Source organism: Erythrolamprus reginae, chromosome 2 (assembly GCF_031021105.1).
Source record: "Erythrolamprus reginae isolate rEryReg1 chromosome 2, rEryReg1.hap1, whole genome shotgun sequence".
NCBI classification, from domain to species: Eukaryota; Metazoa; Chordata; class Lepidosauria; order Squamata; family Dipsadidae; genus Erythrolamprus; species Erythrolamprus reginae.
Window position 1 is genome coordinate 247,266,354 of NC_091951.1, and position 24,005 is coordinate 247,290,358.

Consider the following 24,005-nt stretch of genomic DNA (forward strand, 5'->3'; position numbering starts at 1 on the left):
ATTCCTCATCATGCCCAAACCCACCACACCCAAGAGTTTATAGGCCTCAAATGATCTACCTTATAGTCTTTGATCTCCTCCATGAGGATCTCATCACAGTTGGGAATCATATCTGGTTTCTTAGTTGTCTCCAGTTTTCTTCGTAACCGTGAAATATCCTCCTACAGGAAAAAATATTAGTTGGGTAAGCCTGTTAGCTTCTTGCCTTTCAAATGGCAAAGAACAATGTCAGGTTGTCATTATAATGGAAATAAATCTGGTAAAATGTTCATAAAAACCTACCTCCTCGCTGTTTCACATGAATTAGAAAAATTCATGGACCTATGTTATTACACGAGAACGCTGTAGTTCTTCCATTATTATTAGAGCCTTGTAGAACTCTTTTGGAACTCAAAAACTGAATTAAAATTAATATGTGGATTGTAGGAGCTCCAGTTTAGGTATTCAGCGCCAGCATTAACAACCAACAAAAGCAATAGTGAAAACAACTGAAACTGAGCTATGTTTTTTAATCCATTTTCTGATCAATTATTCCTAGTAGAAATGCTTCAGGTTTTATATTTCCTGTTTTGTAATTTCCCTTAGCCAATCATGAATTTTGCACCAACACTTTTTTAATAAGTGGACAGGCCCACCATGTGTGGTAGTATGATCCAGTTTTATACTGACATCTCCCAACAATTTGGCATAAGATTTGGATACATTTTGGGCAATCCTGCAGGAGGGTGGTGCCACCTGTAGTACATTTTATACAAGTTCTCTTTATAAGATGCTGATTTAGTCATTTTATAATTTCTATTCCAAATTATATCCCATTGTTCTAAATTGATGTTATATCCAAAATTTTTGGCCCAACTAATCATATTTCCTTTAATTATTTCCTCTTTCATTTTATATTTTAGTAGAAATTTATATAATTTAGTTATCATTTTCATGTCCTGGCCTACTAGGATTTTATCTAATTCTGACTTTTCTTTTGTATTCCAAATTGTCTCTTATCTTTTTCTAACCTTGTCTTAATTTGGAAAGGACTGTATGCCAGTTACCTGGGCTCGTTTGAAGTTGAACATGTCTTTTTCTTTTGTTACACTATTTTCTACAATTTCATCCTGGAAGTCATGTAATTTCTTCTGAGCCAGCTCCAATTGGGCCCGAAGGTCATCCGCTAGCTGAGCAGCATCCATAGCCTACAAAACAGAACCGTAATGTTTTCCCATTCCACTTATTGAAATTTACACAAGGGATAGCAGCATTCTATCCCATGGTTAAACAAGAAGTTTCATCTTACTGCTTGGAGAATGTATGTACATATTCTTCTAGAGAAAGACAGATGGAGGAGAGGGATGGATAAGAGGGAGGGAGAAAAGGAGGGAGGGAGGAGGGAATGGTTTCAGCACTCACCTACCATAGTCACTACTTCTAATGATGCTGTATGGTTAACAACCGGGCCTTCTTGGCCTAGGAGGAAACATCTATTTGGAAGCCCAACGGGTCCTGCTTGAAGATTAGATTTACAGCCCCATCAAAAAAAAATGAGCTGACTGGGGGGAAGGCTGTATCAGTTCTGACTGTAAAAACAAGTTACCTTTGATTCTCAAATGCAACTTTGCAGAACATGTGGGTAAACCTGTTTCTTTGGTTTGATGGTCCCAAGCCCATTCTATCACTTTATTCTGCTGATAAACATGGAAACATTGCTGAAATTCCAGGAGGGGAAAAGGGGAATGGAATGGGATTAAAAGGAATATGTTAGGTAAGGGTGGGAGGGATTAGGGAGAATGATGGGGGAGAAGAATCAATCCAAAATGTATACAAAGGCATTCTAAGTCCTATCTTCCTTTCCTATATCAAAAGGCAGTCAGGCAATCTTTATGGAAAGCTCTAGCCTAGAAGGCAACCTGCCACCTACCTTATTTTCATCTCAGTGCAAATGCCTTTGCCCAATTTCCTAAGCTTTTAAAACTCTGCAGAATGCTTTGTTCCTCCTTTGATTATTATGATTTCTTTTGCTTTTTCCTTCTGAAAAAATATTTCTATACTGTGGTGTTTCATTATTATTTTTTTAAAAAACCCTGAAACAGATGTTTAACTTTCTACAAGCTGCCTTGGCACTCTAATTAAGGAGAGAGGATAGAGTGAGGAAACAAATTCCTCTGAGAGTTACTATTCAGAAATGAAACCCTGGCAGAGAAAATTCCCCCATCCCCGGTGAACTATAGACCCAACATCATTCCTATCTTCCGATGTTCTCTGCAGGTCTCAGAGATTCCACACTCCCCTGCTGTTGAAAATTCAGTGCTGGAGGATTTAGACTGAAGGCCAAGAGAAAAGAACATTAAAAGTAATTTTGGAAAAAGGGCTCCTTCTCAACAACAACAAAAAATCTGAACCAGTTAAACAGGACTGTTCAGCGCTTTTGTCTCAGCGACTGCTATTTTTGTCAGAAGTATTAATGTGTTGTCCAGAAATGGCCAGAGAGAAAAGATCCAGAATTCTTGGGCAAAGTTTCACTCAAATCCTCAACTAATTACTGATCTACAGATTAGGGCAGCCCTAGACGTCTGGTCAATGGGTCCTGCAATTCATTCTCATCTAAGAATTGAAGACACAGAACTTTGGCTGACACAAAATTATAAGTTGCAGTCATATTCTTTTCTGCATGTGTATAACAACTAGTACTAATGCAGTAGCCAAAATAGCAAGCTCTCAAAACATTATGATCAACCTATCTTCTTCTCATGACATTCAACCTGCCCTCAGCTCATTCTGCTTTTCATTTATCCACACAACTATTTTTTGCTGGAAACCTTCAAACCTTCTAATTATTTACATCAGACTGCTCTATTAATTTTATTTGAAGTTCAATTTTTCCCCACACTCTTGCTTCTTTTTTCTCCATGAAATCACTTTCTACCATCGCTTTTTCTCCCAATTACAGAAATCATTTGTGATTTCTCAGCATTTCCTTAGGAAGGAGAGGTTTATCTGCTCTAGCTATCTCTCCCTATGGAGAGACACATTCAAAAGGATTCACACAATTGAATAGCTGTTTTTCATTTGGGGGAGGGGGGAGCTACCTCTCAGGTTTTCAATAAAAATTTCCTCTGTCTACTAGGGAACCTATCTGTTTGTAAAATAGAGATGTTTGTTTGTTTGTTTGTTTGTTTGTTTGTTTGTTTGTTTGATTGATTGATTTTTATGCCGCCCTTCTCCTCAGACTCAGGGCAGCTCACAACATGTTAGCAATAGCACTGTTTAACAGAGCCAACCTATTGCCCCCACAATCTGGGTCCTCAATTTACCCACCTCGTAAGGATGGAAGGCTGAGTCAACCTTAAGCCGGTGATGAGATTTGAACCGCTGACCTACAGATCTACAGTCAGCTTCAGTGGCCTGCAGTACAGCACTCTACCTGCTGCGCCACCCCGGCTCGTTTGCAGCTGTCAATCCATTCCACTCACCCTCTTGGTGCATATTTCATAAATAGATTCTGTATATGCACAGCCTTAGCTTGAGAATCAATGTTCAATAATCATTCAAAACTGCAATGGTGCCAAACAAATGATAGTCATGACCAACCCTTGAAATTACAATCATCATAGCACCCACACACAGTCATATGATCAACAGGCACTTGGCAATCCAACCATATTTACAATCTCAGCATGCACTTCAGTTCCCATCAGCATATCTTCTCCCACCACCTCATGTCTGCCCTTTTGCCACCCTGCAATTTACCACCCCTGATGCCCCTGCCTCTGTACGCTCTGCCAATATCTGCTGGCCCTTTGCTGACCTTAAGTGCACTTTTGACAGCAGCAGGAGGAAAAAGATAACATAATTGGCTGGGGTGATCATTGAAATGGCAGCAGTAGAGTACATGACAGCTAAAAGGGCAGAGATGGGAGGCAGCCAGTGGTAGTTGAAACACACACATTATGATAGTGGAAGCTGAAATGGAAGTGAGCCCGACAGGGCAGTGGAGCCTCTGCTAAAGGCAACTCACTGGGTCCAGCTGGGAAGGAAGCAGCAGGCAGAGCTGGCAGTTTGTGAAGGGCAGAAGTGCAAAATCCTTATCGAATGATGGGGCAATCCTCATCTAGCAACAAAAACATGACTACCAGAACTACTAAGTGATCCATTATGTGATGCTTCGCCTAATGACCACTAAGGTTAACAAAGGAAATTCTAATCCCAATTAGGGTTGCTAAGTGAGGATTATCTGGCTTGCTTAATATTCACAGGGTTAATCTTAAGAGCTTTCAGACTGAATATATGAGAATCCAAATTCAGATCTTACAGCTGTGAAGAATGGAACCTTTTCCATTTTCATTGCCCTGGAATTGCATGGTCTTTATCCTACAATCTCTTAAAGCCACTTAACTGAAGGGTTTCTAAGGAGATAGGAGCAATTTCTAAGAGGGAAATTCAAAATGAATACTTGTTTCTACAGTACAGATGACCAGATTAAGAATCTTCCAGGTGATTCTTACTTAGCATAAGGCTGATTGTCAGAAGCCAGTTCAGGATGGAATTCCATGTAGATTTTGGTCATTATCCCAGGGGTGTCAAACTCGCATCATCACAATGGCACCACATGACAAATCACAACTCCCCCCCCTTTACCTAAACCAGGTGTGGCCAGCATGTGATACATCTGGCCCATGGCCCACAAGTTTGACAGGCCTGAGTTACACCAAAGAATATCCTTCCTTAGAGAACTGATTAGGCACAAAGAAAAGGAAGCCAGGATAATGTTTATCATGGTACCATTGTCTGAATTCACATTATTTGTGGGTCTAATCCTGTTTTTAATATACATAAAAATGCATAATATGTATAAGTGTATATATATTGTACATTTACTATGCATATCTGCATTAGTGGACCTATTCCTGTTTTAGAAACATAGAAACATAGAAGACTGACGGCAGAAAAAGATCTCATGGTCCATCTAGTCTGCCCTTATACTATTTTCTGTATTTTATCTTAGGATGGATATATGTTTATCCCAGGCATGTTTAAATTCATGTTATTCAGTTACTGTGGATTTACCAACCACATCTGCTGAAAGTTTGTTCCAAGGATTTTATTACACAACTTAGTTTGACTCCTATTTTCTTTATATTTTTTAAGTCTCTTTTCCAAATGTAAAAAAACAAGGAACCTTTCTCATGGGATTTTAATTTCATTACACACACACATACACACATACACAATTGAGCCTAAAATTTGTTGCTAAGTGAGAAATTTGTTAAGTGAGTTTTGCCCCATTTTACGACTTCTCTTGCCACATTTGTTAAATGAATCGCTGCAGTTTCAAAATGGGTGAGCAGTGCAGTCAGGCGGTAGGGAAAGCAAGTAGGATGCTTGGCTGCATAGCTAGAGGTATAACAAGCAGGAAGAGGGAGATTATGATCCCACTATATAGAATGCTGGTGAGACCACATTTGGAATACTGTGTTCAGTTCTGGAGACCTCACCTACAAAAAGATATTGACAAAATTGAACGGGTCCAAAGATGGGCTACAAGAATGGTGGAAGGTCTTAAGCATAAAACGTATCAGGAAAGACTTAATGAACTCAATCTGTATAGTCTGGAGGACAGAAGGAAAAGGGGGGACATGATCGAAACATTTAAATATATTAAAGGGTTAAATAAGGTCCAGGAGGGAAGTGTTTTTAATAGGAAAGTGAACACAAGAACAAGGGGACACAATCTGAAGTTAGTTGGGGGAAAGATCAAAAGCAACATGAGAAAATATTATTTTACTGAAAGAGTAGTAGATCCTTGGAACAAACTTCCAGCAGATGTGGTAGATAAATCCACAGTAACTGAATTTAAACATGCCTGGGATAAACATATATCCATCCTAAGATAAAATACAGAAAATAGTATAAGGGCAGACTAGATGGACCATGAGGTCTTTTTCTGCCGTCAGACTTCTATGTTTCTATGTTTCTATGTAGTTATTAAATTAATAACATCACTGTTAAGCGAACCTGGTTTCCCTATTGACTTGCTTATCATGAGATTGCCACCGGTGATCACATAACCCCGGGACACTGCAACCATCATAAATGTGAGTCATTTGTCAAACATCCGAATGTAACTCACATGACTGTGGGGATGCTGTAACAATCATCAGTGTGAACAATAGTCATAAGTCACTTTTTTCAGTGTCGTAACTTCAAGCGGTCACTAAGCAAACTATGGTAACTCAAGGATTACTTGTATATATCCACTTACTTTCCGCTTGTTCATTTCCAGGGCCTGGGTTCGCAGGCCCAGCTCCTTTTCTCCAGTGCCAATGTTGCTTTGTAGCAGATGCTCTTTCTCTTCCAGCTTGCGCACAACTTGCAGCTGGGCATCCACCTTCAAGAGACAAAACCAAGGAAGAGGAAAGCATTCGATTTAGGATTTTGCATTTGGTCAATTTATTTACGATTCTGTCGCTTAGGATTGGAGCCTTTAAGTAAACTGTACAGTTTTGCTTGTTTTATAACAGATTGTGCTTTTTGCCCATTATGGAATGAGAAAGTAAATACAGCCAATGGAAATCTTCCCTTTAATGGATTCTGAAGTGTCAAACCGTCATAGCTCACCTACTTCTAAGCAGAGCTACAAATTAAAAGATGCTGAGCCATGGCGGCAAAGTGGATAGAATGCAGTACTGTAGGCTACTTCTACTGAGTGCCGGCTGCCAGCAATTTGGCAGTTCAAATCCCACTGACTCAAGGTTGACTCTGCCTTCCATCCTTCCAAAGTTGGTAAAATGAGGACCCAGACTATTGGGGGCAATATGCTGACTATATAAAAGTACTTAGGGAGGGCTGTAAAGCCCTGTAAAGCGGTATATAAATCTAAATGCTATTGCTATTGCTCCAGGAATCAATGTCTATACTTAATACCATGTTCTGCATTCCATGTGCTTAATTAATGTATTTCAGATTTTAGTCTACCAAATTTAATTTAATTTAATTAATTTGACTTTTATGCTGCCCAATCCCAATGGGACTCAGAGTGGCTTACAATAGTAAATAGTACATAGTGCGTACAATAAACAAAGTCAAATACATGATGACAAAACAATAAGGCAACTTTGGAAATTATGTCTCCAAAGCACAAGAACTTTTTCAAATGGCTAAATTAGACTTTCATGCCCATGGCCAAATCATATAATCTAATATTCTTTTTGATATTAAGAAAGCATTACCCCAAAATTCCCCTGATACGACTTGCATGTTTGCACTTATCAAATTGTTGCCCAAAAATCCACTTAATATTCTGCTTCCCTGCTTCCCTGTAAATAAGTTTCTTTCTTCACCTCCCTGGCACTCCTCTGCAAAAACCATGCCTGGATCAAAATAAGAACGGTCCATTTTCTTATGAATTGAACTCACCCCCCACCCTCTTTAAAAAATGGCTTCTTCCATATATCACCTGAATCAGCAGGGTTGAAACCTGCACCCCCTGAGTGACTACTCAGAATAGTTGCATTAAAGGTACTGGATGCTTAATGCATCTATCTGGGGAGCTGTTTTGCTCTGTGTAAAGCAAAAAACGTGCCACTAAAAATTGAACATTTGCCACAAAATGTTGGCAGATTGACATAGGGTTTGGGTTGTCTCAAAATGTGGCTGAAGTCACTCACGGTTATAGGTCAAACCCACCCCTATATAAAAAGATGTCAGATTACCGACAAACTACTCAAAAAGAAAATTGTGGTAAAGATGTACACAAAACCCAATCTCTCACTGATGACAACAACTGCACTTTCAACTTATGTCTTAGTCAAACAATTTAAGACTTCTGGGTTCCTATTTAGCTCCTCTTCTCATTTTCCCCACTTGCCTGTGTCTTCAAGGTAAGAACCTGGTCTGCCAGCTCCTCCTTTTCCTCTTTTAATAGCTTATGGATCTGATTGGATTTGATGCGTTCCGACATGAGCTTGAAGTTGGCGTCGTCTTTTTCCCTCAGCTGTTGCATCAGGCGGATGTTTTGCTCTTGCATGTCTTCAAAGGCCTGTCCTGTCACATCCATTTCAGATAACAGGGCTTCTTCCTCCTGCAATTAAGAAGGAAATGGTTTCCACCTTTCTACTATGATACAAGTAGATAAATCTGTCAGCGCTTGACCGGGGGGTGGGGGGGGATATAAACAATGACTTTTGAGCGATATCATCATGCAATCAAACACAGGAAGTGTATTCTTTAATAACTAGAATTGGGACTGGCAACTCGGTTACCAAGCAAAGTGGTCACCAAGTGAAACCGCAACCGTGCTTAAAATCTCATTTCAGCTTTCCTTTGCTTTCTGGAACTGCGAAGGTTGTAAATGCAAGGACTGGCTGCAAAGTCACCTTTTCATCACCTTCGTAAGCGGAAAGGGTTGCTGTATGAGGCGGTCACTAAAAGAGGACTATTATTATGGCAATCTATATATTTACTTCAGACATCAGGACTCAAATATCTAACAGTAGCATTTGTATGATGGCATCATCATAAGCATGTCATCAATATGGGCTCATCAGTTTGTGATTATGTTTGTGATGAAAAAAATAACTTTTCTAGATTTTTTTTAAGTTATTGGCATATAATTTAAACCAATTTATTAATTAGCATAAATTTTCTAATGTAGTATATCCTGGATTCTACCTTTCTGATACATATAATTTATCACAAATAAGCATTTTTCTAGGAAAGTAGATGACTCCATTTGGACATGGATATTTGGTGGGGGTTGCAGTAAGAAGAGAGAACAATATCAACATTCTAAATTCCAATAATCTCTTACCTAGTCAATAAGAGTAAATCAAAGATTTATCATCCTCGAGGAATAAGACCATTTGATCCACTTGCTTTTCAACCACGTCATTACTACTTCTTACCTGTTTTGCCATGGCTAGTTTTTTCTGCAAGTATTCTATCTGTTCTTCCACAGCCCGGATTTTTCGGAGAGCATCCTCATCAGCCATCTTTTTGCTTTCTTTCTTTTCCTTATCCTCCAATTCCTTCAGTCTTTGTCTTAGCTCTTCCAACTGTAGAAAGCAGAATTGTCCAGAAGATTTTTTTTTTTAAGGAATAGAAAATGAATATGCAAACAGTAAAGGAGGAGGACAGCTCAAAGGATCCTTCAGAATTATTTGGAGGAAGTAAAAAGGTTTGATAGATTTTCTAATTAGAATTAGACAGAATGCCATCTTACAAATTTCACAAAAAAGAGGACTCTGCATCAGCCCATTAAACTGTATCGCAGCAGTTAGAGAGGAAGAGGAATCACATCATTGATTTAAATTTTAAAAAGGGGGGGACACAGAACTGATTCCACTCGTTTATGACACAAAAAGATAATGACTTGTGGCATGTTCTTTTATATTCATTATAAAATCAGTTTTTCATTAAAATCCACTACTCATTCCTGTTTTCCGACCGGTTAGGTCCCACAGAGTCGGCCTTCTTCGGGTCCCGTCAACTAAACAATGTCGTCTGGCGGGACCCAGAGGAAGAGCCTTCTCTGTGGTGGCTCCAACCCTCTGGAACCAGCTCCCCCCTGAGATTAGGATTGCCCCCACCCTCCCTGCCTTTCGTAAACTCCTTAAAACCCATCTCTGCTGTCAGGCATGAGGGAACTAAAACATCTCCCCCTTGCCCATGTTGTTTTGCCGTTTGATTGATTGTGTGCTTGTTTTTTATATATATTGGGATTGTTTTATGAATTTCTTAACTTAAAATTGTAATTGGATTGGTGGGCATTGGATTTTGTCACTATGTACTGTTTTTACTATTGTTGTGAGCCGCCCCAAGTCTGCGGAGAGAGGAGGCATATAAATCCAATAAATCTAATCTAATCTAATCTTTGTTTGTTCCATATCTTTTTAGGCTGCAAGGAAAAGGCAAGGATTTTTTTTTTATGGACTTGTAAGACAAACTAATTTTTAAAGCATCATAAAGCAATCTGAAAACTTGGGGGCAAATTAGAAGTGATCTCTATTGAATATTTAAAGTCTATCCCTTTATATTCTGCATTTCAGCATTCAAATTCTGCATGTCAGTTGGTACATTTCCAACTGACAAGCAGAATCTGAATGCTTGAAATACAGAATATTAAAGGATAGGCTTTAAATATTCGATGGAGGTCACTTCTAATTTGACTCCAAGTTTCCAGATTGCTTTCTGAGACTTTAAAAATCAGAATCCATTATATTATGGGGGAGATTGGAACAGAAAATACTTTGGTCCACATCAAACAGGATTACCTCAGCTTTAGACTTCTTTTCAGCAGCCATCAGTTGAACTTTGTCTCTCTGCTCTTTGGGAGCAGAGCGGTACATATCTAACAGTAACTTCATTTCTTTCTGGCTCTCTTGTGCCTTCCTGGGTAGATTGGAAAATAAAACAGAATTTGTAAGGGTAAAACAGTATAGCACTGTCTAGTTGCAAACAACAATTCAGCTCACTCCCAGTAAGTTAGGGCTTATTGTCCCCAGGAGTGATGTTGGGGACAAAATAGAAAAAAAAGGCTATTCATTTTGTTCTATAACTGTGCTGGAATAAATCAATAAATGATCTCGACCCTAGACAGTGTTATAACTGGAGGTTGCAAGACCACTTCTTGCTAAGTGAAGGTGAATGTCTCACAGGAGAAAACCTAAAAAATGCTGGCTGTGAAATGTAATGAAATTACTTATCATCAGCCCTTTGCAAATGGCCTATAAATTACAACTTATATAGCTGAAAGGCTATTAATTGATGCTGAATGCTGTGAGCATCTCGCACATATGCTTCATCACTTCCGTTGATGCAGGCAGCCTAGAAGCAATCCCAGGTGACTTCCACAAATCCAGGGATCCTTTTAGTAAATTGACAACATCTGTAAAGTTTAACCCACTGTTTAAAAAATGAAACACTTTTCAAGATCTAGGACCTAACTTTAATCCTGTTACTTTTCTTTTGGGGGGGGGCAGGGGAGTACACAATAATATCACACAGGAACCACAAAATAAAAATCATCTTCAGCTATCACAGTACAATTCCTCAAGGGGGCAGGGGGATATGCTGATCAACTTACTTAAGATCTGCTTTCAGTTGCTTGACCAACTCAGCTTCTCTCTTCCTTCCATCATCATGTTTCCCTTTGTCCTTCTCTTTGGTAGATTCTCTCTCCTTCTCGGATTCCTTTTGCTTCTGCTTTTCTCTTTCCCTTTCTTTCTCCTTTTCCCTTTCCCTTTCTTTTTCTTTTTCCTTTTCTTTCTCTCTTTCCCGCTCCTTTTCTCTTCTTTCCTTCTCCCGTTCTTCTTCATCTCGTTTTGCTTTAGTTTCCAAGGCATCCTCAGAGGGTCCCTTGGAGGTTGCAGCATGAGAAGGATCCTCAGCTTCTTGTTTGATCTCTGGTGGTTCCTCTTTGGTGTCCTCAGTACTAGACTGGGAGTGCAGGACAGCACTGCCACTGCGAGAACGCGTCTGGAATAGCACAACAATTTTTTAAAAAATATTTTCATTATAGATTTTCCTTTGTTATACATAAAGTTTCCATTTCTCGAATGGCACTATCTGTATCAAATCTCTTTTGAATGCATATATTATACACACCATAATTATAACCATTATTCTCATAATACATACAATATAATCTTCCCTTCTAATAGTCCTATAGAATTTAATATATAATCAAATATAGTCCAGTGTTAATATTACTAATGGTATTATTGCTTTTATATACCGGTATACAGTATTTGTTTTTATTTTATTGATCATCCTTAATTATAAATTACAAAATTCTGCTTCTATTTTCTAACCATTTATAAAATAGACCCCAAGTTAAATAGTACTCTGTTTCTTCTTTATCCTTAATTTTCATTCTTAACCTGTCCATTTTGGCACAGTCTAATATTTTCTTTATTACATTTTCATCTATAGGTGTATTTTCATTTTTCCAATTTTGTGTGTATATAATTCTCACTGCCATTATCACATGTAATATTAAATATGTAATTCTTTTATTATGTTTTCCCAGTAATATACCTAATAAGAACAATTCTTGTTTTAAATCAACTTGGTTGTCATTTCTTCAACCACCTTTTTATCTTTGACCAATATTTTTTCGCCATTGGACAACTCCACCACATACGGTAAGAGGAAACCGGTATCTGTTTACATTTCCAGCACTCTGGCAATATTCTTTGCCATTCTTGCTGGTGGCAAGTGCCATCTGTACAATATTTTGTAAAGATTTTCTTATATGTCGTTGACATTGTTAGTTTATAGTTTATTTCCCAAAGTTTCTGCCACAAGAATTTTTTAAGGATACTTTTGATATGGATTTTTAATTTAATAAAAAACCCTTTTCTTCTTCTACTTCTACTTCTCCTTCTGTTTCATTTTACAGTAGTAGCCAAAACACACCAAAGCAGTGTTTCCAAAATTGTGTAGGGTGGGACAATTTTTTGTTCACCCAAATGTGAAAATACAGAGATAATTGTATATTATCCTTCATGCCCAGTGTAGTTGATGCATGCAAATATTCTGCTCTGAAGATGTAACATTATTAATAGCAGCAAGAATGCTCGCTCTGTGCATAAAAATGGAAAGATATTTTAATTCCAACAATAGATGGCTGGCTGGGAGAAAAAAACCTGACGGATTTAGCAAAGATGACTAAATTGACTGACCCAATCAAAAAATACAGCTAACTTTGTTTCCAGTTACAATCCACTTCTCAATGTTGTGCCTGAGGTGGAAAAATTATGAAACTTTGACTTTGGTTTTGCTTATTAGATGGGTTTGTTGTTAGAGAAATTGCTAATATGTATTATTATGCAAAAGTAAAAAGTTGGGACTGTATATTATTATTGTATTCTACTGTGCTAAAAAGGATAGGGAGTCAATACAATGCTACTCTTTCCTTTCCCCCTTTTGTTTTGCATTTCCTTCTCCCCTGTTTTCCCAACTATTTTCATTTTTCTTTGTATTTTATATTTTGATAAAACTAATAAAAAAATTGGAACTTGAGGATGGAATATTATGGCAAATTTTGAGACATTATAATACATTCTAGGGTAGGCCAGCAATCTTCAGAAATAAAGTTTTCTGAAATAGGCATGCTTTGTGGTGGTTTGGACATGACCTGGAACAGTAAGGAAACCTCCTATGATCTATGTCCAGATTGCAATGTTTTCTGCACACAACTTGCTTCAACATTTCATTTATTATACTTTTCTGTAAAAATAGCCAGAATGAATCAATTAAAGCAACTAAAATTATTTGGGTAGTAGCTTAAGAAACATTTCTAATAGGAGTGCTTATAAAATGATAAATTTCAAGTGATGTCTTTAAAAAAACACAACTGGTCATGCAAACAATATCTCACATGCTCTTCAAACCTGAATTAACAGGTTTTATGAAAAAAAAACTTTATTTTTCCATTCTCCTTACCTTGCTCAAGTCAGATTGAGCCTCTCTCAGCTTCCGCTTGTATCTCAATACCTCCCCTTTTAGCTGGTGATTATGATTTTGAAGACTGCTGATGAGGTGGCGCATCTCTCGATTGATTGGGCCTACAACACATACACACATGCACACATAACAGATGTGTTATAAAAACCTCTGCTCAATTTTGCTATTAATAACCATTCCTCAAATAGACCATTTCCTAGTCTAATTTTAACCAATGAAGATTTATACGAGGGACTATTAATACAAGTCTCCAAACCAAATGAAATGCCACCTCTCAATTATCAAAAGATCCTCCTTTAGACCTCTGATCATTTCCAGACTGAAATGTTGCACATAGAGACAGTGTCATATTTATATTATTCACAAGAACTTTGCAGATGGTCAAGTAGCAGCCATCCTTCAAAATGGTGCTTATAAAGGGCTTTAGCTCCTGTGATTCTAGAAATCCAATCACAAAGGACCTATTGTAGAATTTTTAAAATTGCAAAAACACACAGAAAGTGCCCTTAAAAAGCTCCATGCTAATAGAACAAAAATACTGTACTATAGAAGTGGAAATCTCATGACTCAAATCCATCCCACCCATCTGTTTAGATTTGCGTGCCATTGTGCTTCAGGCTTACTTAAAAGATCACATAAACTTTTAAACCAATGCCCCTTTTTAGTATTAAGTCTTGAAGAGCTATGTCATTGGTGAAGTTATGCAATTTTTAAATTTGTGCAAATGGTTTTGCAAAATCAACAAAATAGGATCTCTGTGAAAGACCTGGCATGAAGTACCTGCTTGTTCGTTAGCTGCAAGAGTTTGTTCAAATTCAATCCGCAACATCTCATATTCCTTGCGAACCTGGGCAAGAGTGTCTTCCAGTTGAATAACCTCTGTTCGTAATTTCTTGTGTAAACTGACTTCATCCCGCTGTCAAGGCAAAACAATGGTTACTGCATTAATGCTGCCATGATGGAAAAAGGCTGTAGATACACTTTCTAGAACCATAATGAATATTTTGGTAATAGAAATTATGCAGTTTACTTGAAACACAACTAAAATGTGGTACATCCATTTCTGTCTGCATTTTTTTAATTCTAAACCCTTTCTGGGGGACTTTGGCCAGAATAGTTACTTGCTATTTATCTACAATTAGCTTTTGTCTTTGCAACCCCAACTGATTATCCTGATGTGGACACAGGCTTTAAAGTTTGTGTTGCAAAAACATTTTCACCTTGAAATGTCCCAGACCAGCAAGAACCACATATTACAAAACTGGGACTAGTAGAAACTGTCCAAAATATTTGGAATGAGCAAAGCTGCAAAAGATACAACACTCACTTTCTTATAATTTCAGGACAAAGTAAGAGACACAAAGGGAGAAAGCCATTACCTCAATCAGTTCCACCTGGCGCTGGTGAGTATTTCGGGTACCATTTAGCAGAGTGCGGGCTTCATCCAGCTGTGATTTTAACTGGAGACTTTCATTATATAATACAGAGAACTGGGATTGCATGCAACGGTATTCTGGAGTTTCCTTTACTACCTCTTCCACTGCCCGCCTTAGGTCCACCTGGTTGGGCACATGAAAGAGAAGTGATTCCTATATACTTAATAGAAATAAAGGCAACAAAATGCAATTGAAAAAAATAAACAAAGAAAGCAACTTTCTCCAATCTGAAAGTTAGGTTTAGGTATTACCCTTTCATTCATAACAACAAAGACAATCCTTGGAACCTCATTCTTTACGAGGTGGTTAAAAAAACAAAATTGCTATCAAGCTTTTACATAAAATCCCAAATGGCCATTAAAAAAAAGAACAACAATAAATCATGAAATCTGGCAATATAATGTTAAAGTAAAGCATATACATGTAGTAAACATTTATGTATTTCTCCTCTTAAATATAATCAACAGCCTGCATTTTTGTAGCAAACTTTTATGTGGCATAATAAAGAAAGGGGATGCAACACAATTTCCAAACAATCTTTATTAGGGTATCTTGAAGGCAAAATAAAGAGAGAAGCTAAAAGAACAGCAGGACAACTTCTTGAAATGAAGTTATCCCATCAGAGACTTGTATTCAATTCACACCATAAGATATATCACTGGCTATTAAAATGCAATGTATTAAAACTAAAAGTTTAAAACACGATCAAAAAAAATTTTTTAGTCTGGAAAAAGTGATTTATATTAATCAATTTGACATCTATACCACAAAAAATCCCAAGAAAAAAAATCTATGGGTTTGCAAGGAATTTATAACCCTAGTTCATATGCTATCATTGTTTCTCAGTCTTGGTCATTTGAAAATGTGTGGATTCAAACTCCCAGAATTCCCCAGCCAGCATATTGCCTGGAGAAGTCTGAAATTTGAAGTTCACGTATCTTCAGGATGCCAGGCTGAGAATGCCAGTTTTAGTTTTGTTTCTTCAACTGATAATTGCATACAAACAAAATATGCTGGAACCCAGTTATTTATCAGTTTGATGGCATTGCTGAAACCATGACAGCCCAAAGACATACCAATGTACTTTCCCCAAGAACAACAAAATTTCCCATTTGCAATATTGTTCTCAATGTTTGATTTTTACAGAGATGTGACTTTATTTTATATCAAAGGAGTGATGCCACCTATTAAATGTTGCAATTGTAATATTGAAACAAGGCTAACATTTCAAGAAGTTTTCAACTGATCAATTGGATAACCAATGTTATTCCAACTGTATATTCCTTGCAATAAAATAGGTATCACAACATGTCCATAATTTCAAGAGACATTCTAGAGACAACAGTTCTCTAAGGCAATGAAATTATCTTAATATCTTGATTATGTTTTTGTTTTCCCAGGTAAAATCAAAACACCACAACATACCTAGAATACCATATATACAACTTTGCTCATGTATATTTTGGGCATTCTGTAAAAAGAAGTATGCAGATGGAGAAGAGCTATTCCTGTAGGCGTCTGTAATGTGGCAAATGATTTAGCTTTACTAGATAAGTGGTCAAAGCAATGGAAACTGCAGTTTAATTTTCCAAATGTAAAATACTGCACTTGGGGAATAGGAATCCTCAATCAGAGTATTGTATTGGCAGTTCTGTATTAGCAAAAACTTCAGAAGAGAAGGATTTAGGGGTAGTGATTTCTGACAGTCCAAAAATGGGTGAACAGTGCGGTTAGGCAGTATGGAAAGTATGTAGAATGCTTGGCTGCATAGCTAAGCAGGAAGAGGGAGATTGTGATCCTGCTGTATAGAACACTAGTGAGACCACATTTGGAATATTGTGTTCAGTTCTGGAGACCTCACCTACAAAAAGATATTGATAAAATTAAACGGGTCCAAAGACGGGCTACAAAAATGGTGGAAGGTCTTAAGCATAAAAGGTATCAGGAAAGACTTAATGAACTCAATCTGTATAATCTGCAGGACAGAAGGGAAAGGGGGGACATGATTAAATATGTTAAAGGGTTAAATAAGGTTCAGGAGGGAAGTGTTTTTAATAAGAAAGTGAACACAAGAACAAGGGGTCCCAATCTGAGGTTAGTTGGGGGAAAGATCAGAAGCAACGTGAGAAAATATTATTTTACTGAGAGTAGTAGATGCTTGGAACAAACTTCCAGCAGACGTGGTTGGTAAATCCACAGTAAATGAACGTAAACATGCCTGGGATAAACATATATCCATCCTAAGATAAAATACAGGAAATAGTATAAGGGCAGACTAGATTGACCATGAGGTCTTTTTTGCCCTCAGTCTTCTACCTTTCTAAGATGGACAATTCAACAGCAATCTAGTTAAAGCTAAATAAATCTGGAGGGTTTTCAGAGACTAGATGAAAGAGTGCTTCAAATTTTAATTGTCTGGCTTACAGCTATATGAGAAAATATATATAAGTTTATTAATCTTGTTATCTATATATAAGTTTATTAATCTTGCTTCTATTTCGAAATAAATATCAGAGTGATATTTAAGATAATATATACAAAGTACAGTATGTTGCTAATTTCTCCAGCTTGCTTTATTAGTCCAGAGGGGGGCAGCATTGCATCAGACAAATCTGCTTCCTAACTGCCAAAGGCACATCACTTACAATGAAGTTAATGTATTAAAATCAGCACAGCATATAAAGAATATGGAGTTATATACTCTTGCAAAACATTTTTTTAAAGAAAAAAAACAGAAAGTAATGATGAATTAAGATAGTAAATCAAAGCAGGTTATAGCTGATGAATACCCATATCATTGACCTGGAGAGGTTGCAATTTATATTAATTTGAAGGGTCAATAATATTAGGTTTGATATGTCATGTGAGGGCTGTTCTCCAGAAAAGAAGGAATTCGGGACTTTTAAGAGATTAAATGGATATCTTAACCATCTGCTAGACTTAAAGCTTTACAAAACTTACCAAAGCTTCCTAAAATATTCTAAAAGGACCAATAAATTCTTAGATATGAGAAGGTTTTGGGCATCACAAAAATGATGCCAGCAGGCTGCAATTCAGTATGGATGCAAGTTTTGCGCCTCTGTCCTACATTTAGGGTGTGCTTATTATAGCAAGCTCCAGGTTAAGTGCTTGTTTTATTCAGACCTTGGGCTCTTGTCGGAAACTAAGAACTTATATCATCTTGATCCTTTTGATACACTTAGAACAATTCATCATTTACACCCTTCCTCTTGAGATCTGGCAGGCTCCTTTTAACTTTCCAGAAAGCACTTAAGAATTTATTTTCCCCCTAAGTATTGTTATGGACTGCACTGAGGAAGTTTGGTTGCAAATTGGGCTTTTCTGTTCTTGGTTTCATGTCTTACTGCTTATATTCTTGGCTTGTGAGCCACCCAGAATTTAGCTTTAAGTTGGGTAGCTATAAAAATGTCATTAATATATACACAAATTTATTATAGAAATGCAATGATCTGCCCTTTTGGGGAGCTGCTGTGCTTACAAAGGGCTTACAAAGGGCTACCTTTGACTCAAAGAGATATTCCTGTGGGACAAAGCCTCTACTTGGAAAGAGAGCTCTTTCCTGGATTGCTCTGTCTCACCCACATATCCAGACTTACTATTAAATTCTGATGAATAAGCAACAGAGTGTAAAGGTTTGGGGTTAGGACGCTGACCAAAAACAATGGTCTTCCTGGTTTAAATTTCTGATAGTGTCCCTCCAAGTACTGCAGAGATTTCATATATGCATACATTCCTTCATTCATTCAGAAGACACACTTGGGAAAACTGATCCTTTCAATAACACAAAGACAGGAACTATTGACTGCTAATTCTGACTCTTAAAGGGACTCCAGAATTAAACCTTTGCAGATGTGAGAGTTAATTACACTTTCACATTTAACACTGTTCCAGACTTTTGGGAAACACGTAACTCATTCATACCTTTAGCTTATCATTCTGAGTTGTCACCTCCTCAAGATCCTGACGCAATTTTTCTAATTCACTCAAACGGTTTTGGGCAAGCTCCTTGTTTTCCTCAAGTTCTGCATTCATCTCTTCAAACTGCAAAATGGAAGAACACCAGGACCACAAATGTGTAACATCCTTTGCTTTGTGCTGTCACTCTCTGATACACACCCCACTATCTCTATGCCGCTGAACCTTAAAAGTTACCTTTCGAGAGTTGATTGTGATTGTACCTCCATAGAGACTGCTACCTGCTCCATATACCTTGTATCCTTTTGAGTTTACCTGTAACATTAAAAAAAATTAAAAAAAACATGTATTATCTGTTGTGATTCCGTCTGAGGCTCCTCAGGGAACGGCTGAACCTCTGCCGGCTCCATGCTCAGAGGGGGAGGAGGAGGAACAGGAGGAGGAGGAGGAGGCCCAGGCAGATGGGGAGGAGGAATATCAGGCTGAGGGAGAGGGAGAACAGCCTGAGTCCCCCGGGGTGGAGCTCTCCCCAGCAAGCAGCCTGGAGTCCTTGGATGAAAATGCACAAGCCATCAACGATCTCAGGCAGAGAAGAGCAGCACAACGAAGGGGACAATTAGCCAGGTATTTCCAGCCCTAAATAGGCAACAGCTGGGTTTGGGTGTGGTTCTCCCCAGAAAGGCTGAAAAGGCAGACCCACCCTTCCTGTATTGTGGAGTATTATCTTTGGGAGTCCTGGGACCTGGCTGTGATCTTTGGCGTTTCTGACTCTGGCTTGTGGCCCTGAAGGCTGAAACCTTGGGGGGAAAGACGTGGGTCTTATTCTCTACAGTGGTGTGTGTGCCAGCAAGAACTCTGCTGTATTGTCTGGCCGTCATGACTCTGCTGTGAAGCCTCATAGCCTGTCTGTTGGGAAGAACAGGTTTTTCTCTGTGTTTGTTTTTCCAACTATAAAGTGCCTTTGCTTTTACCAGCGTGTCTGGCTGCTTTTTTCAGTTGGTGTTGAAGTCTGGGGGCACCCAGACAGAACATTATCTGTTTTGAAACATTTTACAGCTGTTATTATGAGGGCAATGTTCACAAAGCTGCAAATTGTACAAAATGAAAACTTATCCAACTGATCCTCACTACCATCATTATATAGAAAATGATAATGTAATTAATCTCCCCAGCTTTTTTGAAAATGTTGCTATAAGATTTCCCTCTGCATAAATAAAGATTATACAGCTTTTTGGTTGTTTCTTTATGTGCATTTTAACTTCTGAAACTAAATCATCAATAGAAATAATTTCTGCCCCTCATGGAGATGTATATAAATAATGCAAACAAAAAAGATTAGAGAAATCCATGAAATTAGTTATAGCTTATGAAGAAAACAACACTGAATTAAAGATTTTATTATGACTCAAAACAATTTCAAATGACGTGTAAAAGCATGCCAAATTCCAAAGTTTTATTGTATTCAATTGTATCTTTTTAGTAATACATTTCTTTTAAAATAGCATATTTATTTATTATAATAATACAATTTTGTTTCTTTCAGAGAAAGGCAGAAAGCTATTCAAAGCACTACCACAAGCTATTAGAAATCTTTTCATAATAAATGAGCAACCCTCATCAGCTGTCCAAAAGTTGGTTTTCATTGTTTTTCAAGAACAATTTTCCAAGAGGAAATTTAATGTAGGAAACATTTTTCTGAAAGAAGTATATTAACATTGTTATATTTTAATTCCTCCAATTTTATCCATTTGGTTTCCAGTTCTTTTTAAATAAACTGCTATACTTTAAAATCACTATACAACTTTAGTGCATGATATGACTGTATGTATGTTTTTCATATTGGGGTTCCTTGTTTTTATATTTTTTAAATGTACAATTGCTATTTTAGATTTTAAATTATTAGATTTGTCAATACATATTGTTCTTTATAACTGTCGTGAGCCGCCCCGAGTCTACGGAGAGGGGCGGCATACAAATCTAATAAATAATAATAATAATAATAATAATAATAACAACAACAACTTCACTGAAATGCAAAATAGGAAAGAAAATCCAAGTTGATGACCACATTTTCATGTTAACCACAAAATATTATACATTCCTATTTTTTAATCTGGGACTGGTACTTACTCTTTCTAGAACATCTGCCAGGTGCCTGTTCAACCGCTGTTCTCGTTTGCGGATTTTGTCCGTATCCCACTGCAAGTCTTCAATTGTAGTTTCTAGCACAGATACACGAGACTCTGCTGTCTCTACTTTCCCTTGTAATTTGGAAAACTGAGGCAAAGAAGGGGGGGAGGTTAAATGATGATTCCTGTATTTATTCTCAAGAGCAACTACTCAGTTTTGACATTTTGCATGTTACACAAAAACCTTAAATTTTACTTATACCTTCTCCAAGGATGCCACTGTCACTGCTTATAAACAAAGGAATTTTTAGGGGCTACTGATGACATTTACCTCCTTGCTCCCCGCTTCCACTGCACCCACAGCCTATCCCATTCAGCATGTCCCTGCAAATTCCACAACCTAATCACTATATGCATCCTATGACTTGTTTCTGTGCCACAATATTGAACCACAACTCTAAAGTCACCTTAACAACATGAGAATAATTTCAGTTTTAAAATACCAGTTACAGAATGCCTTTTCTGAAGCAAATGTTCATGCAAATTATGGGATTGTCCTCATACAACAGGAGAACAATGAATCAAATTGCAAGCAAATTTAAAACGGAGAAGGCAAGTTTTTCATTTATTAATTTTCTGTTTAAGAAATGTATGTCATGCTTCTCCACTACAAAAGAAGGCATTGCTTTGACAGACTCGTAATTTTTAAACTGAATATTAAAAAATATTTAATGCATTTATAGCTGAAAGCAAGACACAAAGGGAAAACTGAAAGTAAATAACCTAACTTAATTATTAATGTAGGTCTAACAGCATCAGAATAAAATGTTTATTAAAAGTGAGAAATGCTGGTTCCAATAATCAACGTTTTGAACATCACTGAGAAATAAAGAATCCACCAGTGCAATTCAGAGAACAAATGACAGTGAACACAACTTTCTGCAGAGAGCAATATGGCATTTTGACCTTGTTTTACTTTCTAAATACTGTCCAGAAGCTTCCCCCTACTGTCCATGCTGCAATATTCAAAGCAAGAAGTGAAGGTGTCCAGAATCTTTTTTTCTTAGGCAGAGTAGCTATAGTCTCTGTCCTCCAAGAGCAATACACGGTACAGAACTACCTAAGGCTGTGTCATCTTTTAGACAGAATGCTACCCTAACCACAATATATTATACCTCAGTCCATAACTACCTTGATGGTTAATTCACCTCTATATATTACAGATAGTCCTCGAGTTACAGCCAAAATGGAGCCCAAAATTGAGGTAACTAAATGAAACCTCTGTTATGGGTCCAATTTTAAGCTTTTCTTGCTACAGTTGTTAAGTGAATCATTGCATCATTGCATCTGTTAAGTTAGTTGTTAAGTGAATCTGGATTGCCAATTGGGTTTGCTTGTCCGAAGGTCACAAAAGATTATCACATGACCCCGGGAAACTGCAACTGTCATAAATATGAACCACTTGCCAAGCCCTGAATTTTGATCATGTTTCTATGGGGATGCTGAAATGGTCATAAGTGTGAAAAACGATCATAAGCCACTTTTTTCAATGCAGTTGTAACTTTGAATGGTCACTAAATAAACTGTTGTAAATCAAGAACTACCTGTACTGCATCCAAATTCTCCATCTAGGACCCATGAACAACCACTGGAGAGCAATATGTGTGAAGCCTTACTACTTAAAGAAAGGTGGCATACAAATCTAAATAATAATAATAATGATGATGATGATGATGTCAATTATTTGAGAATAAGTTGAGAAGGTTATCAAGTGCCAAAGAGGATGGTAAAACTATAATTTGGTAGTGATGAGTAGCCATAATCTTATGGCTCACGCTCCTAGCAGAAAAATTATGAGAACACTGATGTTGTTGTCCCAACAATATCTGAATAAACAGAATGTCTGAGTCCAGTCATCTGCACACACTTCTAGTAATCTCCAAAAGCCTATTCCTACCTCCAATCAGTGTATTTATTTAACTTGGTGAACTGGTGAATTCTAAAGTCTCAAGAGTTTTAGACTAAAAATAAATTCAAAATTAACAAATATTTTATTTGCACCTCATGGTAGCTAATGTGTGAGAAAAGATCAGTTTCACACGATGTTGTTTCAGCTTTACTAGTGGTGTGATACACATAAATGCATACTACTGTGTTTTCCCCAAAATAACACCATCTTATATTTTTCTGAACCCTGTAATAAGCCCTTGGCCTTATTGCCATGCACTCAAAAGCCAGATTGGGCTTATTATCAGGGGATGTCTTATTTTGGGGAAAACAGTGTATTCACCTAATAACTGATTGGCCATGAGAGCTCTGTTTCCTGTTTTTCTTGTTTTCTTCTTCGCAATCTGCTTTTAGCTTCCACAGCTTATAGTTTCCCCCTTCACTGAACATCACCAACCGATTCTTCTCCAAGAGACCTCAAATTTTGCACTGAGTAAGTTACAAGGCCAAGCAAATAATTTATATGTAAGATTCAGCAGCTTCTTAATTAACGTCCTTCTCCTTTATGTCTTTTCCTCTGCACCCCAAAATCAGACCATAATTTTTCCTCGTCCCATCACTTTTGCTACATGTACCTCCTGAGACATAGAGCGATGTTTCTCCTGAAGCAAATCAGACAATTCCTGCAGCCTTCTGTTCTCATTTGCTACACAGGAATTCAGCTCTTGAACAGCTTCTTCCATTAGGGATACATCTGAAGATGAGCGGGGAAAATGTACATTATTGTATTGAAGCTATCAGGCTCCTAAATATTTTCTTTTCAAAAATAGAAATATGGAAGACACGATGATTATGTTTTTATAGGAACCCAATTATTTTTTATTTTTTAAAGAAAGTTTCTAGCCTTACAGATTTTAAGAATAGACTTCAAAATGATGGGAACAGTTCTAAATACTAAATAAATAATCTTGAATAATTTTAGAGTATTGTTTCAAAACCAGGATAACTAATAAAATATCTTCCTTCTTCATAGTTTTGTTGTTAAAATTTGGAAATAATTTCAACAATAAAATTTGGAAATAATTGTGCAGAAATAGATCTA

General features: G+C 37.3%; 1 protein-coding gene across 2 annotated transcripts in view; it reads right to left on the minus strand.

The window, feature by feature from the left end:
* The window catches only part of RNF20 (ring finger protein 20), a 32,052-nt gene that overhangs the window by 1,330 nt on the left and 6,717 nt on the right, over positions 1 to 24,005 (minus strand). For both annotated transcript variants that reach the window (XM_070742406.1, XM_070742405.1), the window contains exons 6-19: positions 23,539 to 23,657; positions 20,958 to 21,104; positions 19,065 to 19,142; positions 18,834 to 18,953; positions 14,835 to 15,014; positions 14,236 to 14,371; positions 13,435 to 13,556; positions 11,072 to 11,463; positions 10,260 to 10,377; positions 8,892 to 9,041; positions 7,856 to 8,068; positions 6,251 to 6,376; positions 1,047 to 1,187; positions 60 to 161 (exon numbers count right to left, since the gene is read on the minus strand). In XM_070742406.1, the coding sequence (XP_070598507.1) occupies positions 60 to 161; positions 1,047 to 1,187; positions 6,251 to 6,376; positions 7,856 to 8,068; positions 8,892 to 9,041; positions 10,260 to 10,377; positions 11,072 to 11,463; positions 13,435 to 13,556; positions 14,236 to 14,371; positions 14,835 to 15,014; positions 18,834 to 18,953; positions 19,065 to 19,142; positions 20,958 to 21,104; positions 23,539 to 23,657 (2,144 nt within the window). The remainder of the gene's footprint in view (positions 1 to 59; positions 162 to 1,046; positions 1,188 to 6,250; positions 6,377 to 7,855; positions 8,069 to 8,891; positions 9,042 to 10,259; positions 10,378 to 11,071; positions 11,464 to 13,434; positions 13,557 to 14,235; positions 14,372 to 14,834; positions 15,015 to 18,833; positions 18,954 to 19,064; positions 19,143 to 20,957; positions 21,105 to 23,538; positions 23,658 to 24,005) is intronic.